General features: G+C 43.3%; 1 protein-coding gene across 1 annotated transcript; it reads right to left on the bottom strand.

The window, feature by feature from the left end:
• Window positions 1–176: 176 nt before the first annotated feature.
• Window positions 177–1,869, bottom strand: LOC116273142 (myomegalin-like). Its single transcript, XM_031662098.1, has 2 exons — window positions 1,282–1,869; window positions 177–449 (listed from the first exon to the last, which is right to left on the bottom strand). The coding sequence occupies exons 1-2, from the start codon at window positions 1,708–1,710 to the stop codon at window positions 249–251; spliced, it is 630 nt and encodes a 209-aa protein (XP_031517958.1). The 5' UTR covers window positions 1,711–1,869; the 3' UTR covers window positions 177–248.
• Window positions 1,870–2,367: the final 498 nt, after the last annotated feature.

The raw sequence follows: 2,367 nt of genomic DNA, 5'->3' as shown, positions 1-2,367 counted from the left end.
GGGGTTCAATAAATGTGGAATGGAGCTGAACTAATTTAGAGTCCCAAGACACCTAGACCTGTACTGTCCAATAAGAGAGTTAGTAGCCACATATGGCCACTTTATACTAAATTAACTAAAATTAAATAAAACCAAATATTCAAGTTGCACTAGCCACACTTCATGTGCTCAATAACCACGTTATGTCGGTATAGAACACACAGAAGTTATAAGACACACAGGCTACTTACTTTACTAGTAAGTCACAGTTACTTACTAAGTATAACTCTGTATTTCTCCAGCTCATTAGCCTGAGCAAAGACAGTGGCTTCTGATAGCAGCAGCTTCTCCTGGAGATCTTGATAGCGTTGTTTGCATTGTGACAGCTGGGAGCGCAGGTGCTGGGTGGACCCTAGTAGGTTAAACGCTGACTGAGGCCCAGGGTCACGAGGCTGGGACTGGTTATCCAACTGTGAAAGGGTCCAATACAGGGATCAGGACAGTCTGAGGTCACCCCCATGCAGTGATGACCACCGCCCCTTCTGAACCCTTTGGACTTTACTCAAGTCTGTCACAGCACTTCTCATGCCATTTGGCAGTGACTTGCTTTCCAGATGGAGCTCCTGGAGCACTGCGATAACGTTTTCCTCATATCTATATCTATAGCACATAGCACAGCACCCATCAAGTCTCCAGAGGAGCTCTCAGGAAATGTTTTCTCAGTGATCCAAAAGAGAAGGGGTGTAACCCTCCACTCATCTCCCCTCGCATTCTGTCCCATTGATTCTCTCAGAATCCCTGTATTCTCCATTTTACTGAATCTTTGGCATGCTTACTTCCCTAAAGAGGGATCCTCTGAGGCCGAGAAACAAGACACCTGTGATGGGCTGTGACAAAAAAATGGCAGTGATAAGGAAGGGATGTCATTACATACCACCTGTCTGGGCTGCTTCCTAACTGATGCATCCCTATGTTACAGCAGTTACCACATCCTGTGAAAATTACCTGTTTGTGTGCCATCTTTCCTTACCACATTAAGTATCTCAAGGGCAGCCATTGGTTATATTGCCCCATGCCAATGCCTAGTGTGTTATCTGAAAAATTAAGTACTCAAGAAATATTTATATTGTAAAAACCTTTCTAAAGGCTGAATGTAGGCAGAATATTATTATTATTGCCTGTGGTACGCAGAGACTCTTCTCTTGGTACCTCCTGATTCACATGGGAGAATGTTTTAAGGTAAACACTGTCATCTCGAGCACTTCGCCAATTGTTTTTCATCCCATCTAAGCCCACACTTACTTGGTGGGCATCCACTGTGAAGGTAGCCCCAAGGTCAAGGCTCTTGGGTCTGGAGCAAGACCTCACATTCACATTTCCCTCCTCTTGGTGTTGGTGCTTCCCAGGAGAACCAACCAGTTCTGTGTTTATTCTGTCCATGGTGCTGGTCAGATGTACAAGGAGCTCTGGAGTAAGTTTACTATTCCCTTCCTTGCTACTCAGCACAAGTTGTTCTTTGAGGAGGTTGATGATATTGTGGGCATTCTTCAGCTTTCCTTGGAGCTTTCTGAACTCAGCCCGAAGGCTACTCTCACTTAGACCCTCTTTGGTTATCACAGTCTCAACCATCACCTCGCCCTTCCCTTTGTCTTCCTTGACCTCCCATCCATCAGACATTGCTTCTTCCTTCTGCTCTTTCAGCTCTGCATTCTCAAGGTAAAGGCTCAGCATGGTGTGAGGCTTTGGCAAAGGCTGCAGGAAACACACATAATTGAAGGCTAGGTCTGGACCTGACAGCAGTTCCTATTAGTACCTCTTACCCACATCTCAGCCCACAATAAACTCAGACATACCCCAGAGCATGAAGCAACCTGAGACCTATAACAGCTCCCTAATTTTATATACAAGAAAATCAAGGCTCAGGAAGAGTAAGAGACTTGCTCAAACTTCCACAGCTTCTTGGTGGCAGCACCATCACTAGAAACCTTGGACTCAAGGCATGCAGGCTAGTTTTCTTTACTTGTGCCACGCAGCCTCATATGTTCTAATTTTTAGTAGCCTCTGGAATAAACAAGAGTACTTACACTGTTAAAAAAAATAAGACCTTTTCTGTAACAAATTTATTGTTATAAATTCTGCAGTTCTATTATTTATCATCAGTCAGTTTCAAACCATTGGGACTTAGGAATACAGAGTAAATAAATAACACTAATCAGAACTATTATTACAATGAAAATGTACTTAGATAATTGTTTGCTTTATATCTGGCTCACATGATAGAGATAACCTTCTTGAGAGCAGGACTGTGTCTGTCCTATTCACCCCATATCCCCAGTGCCTACAAAAGTGCCTGCCACATAAATCATTCGTATTTGTTGAAGAAATAAA

This window comes from Papio anubis, unplaced genomic scaffold (genome assembly GCF_008728515.1).
Source record: "Papio anubis isolate 15944 unplaced genomic scaffold, Panubis1.0 scaffold3914, whole genome shotgun sequence".
Taxonomy (NCBI): domain Eukaryota; kingdom Metazoa; phylum Chordata; class Mammalia; order Primates; family Cercopithecidae; genus Papio; species Papio anubis.
This window is presented reverse-complemented; position numbering and strand designations above follow the sequence as displayed.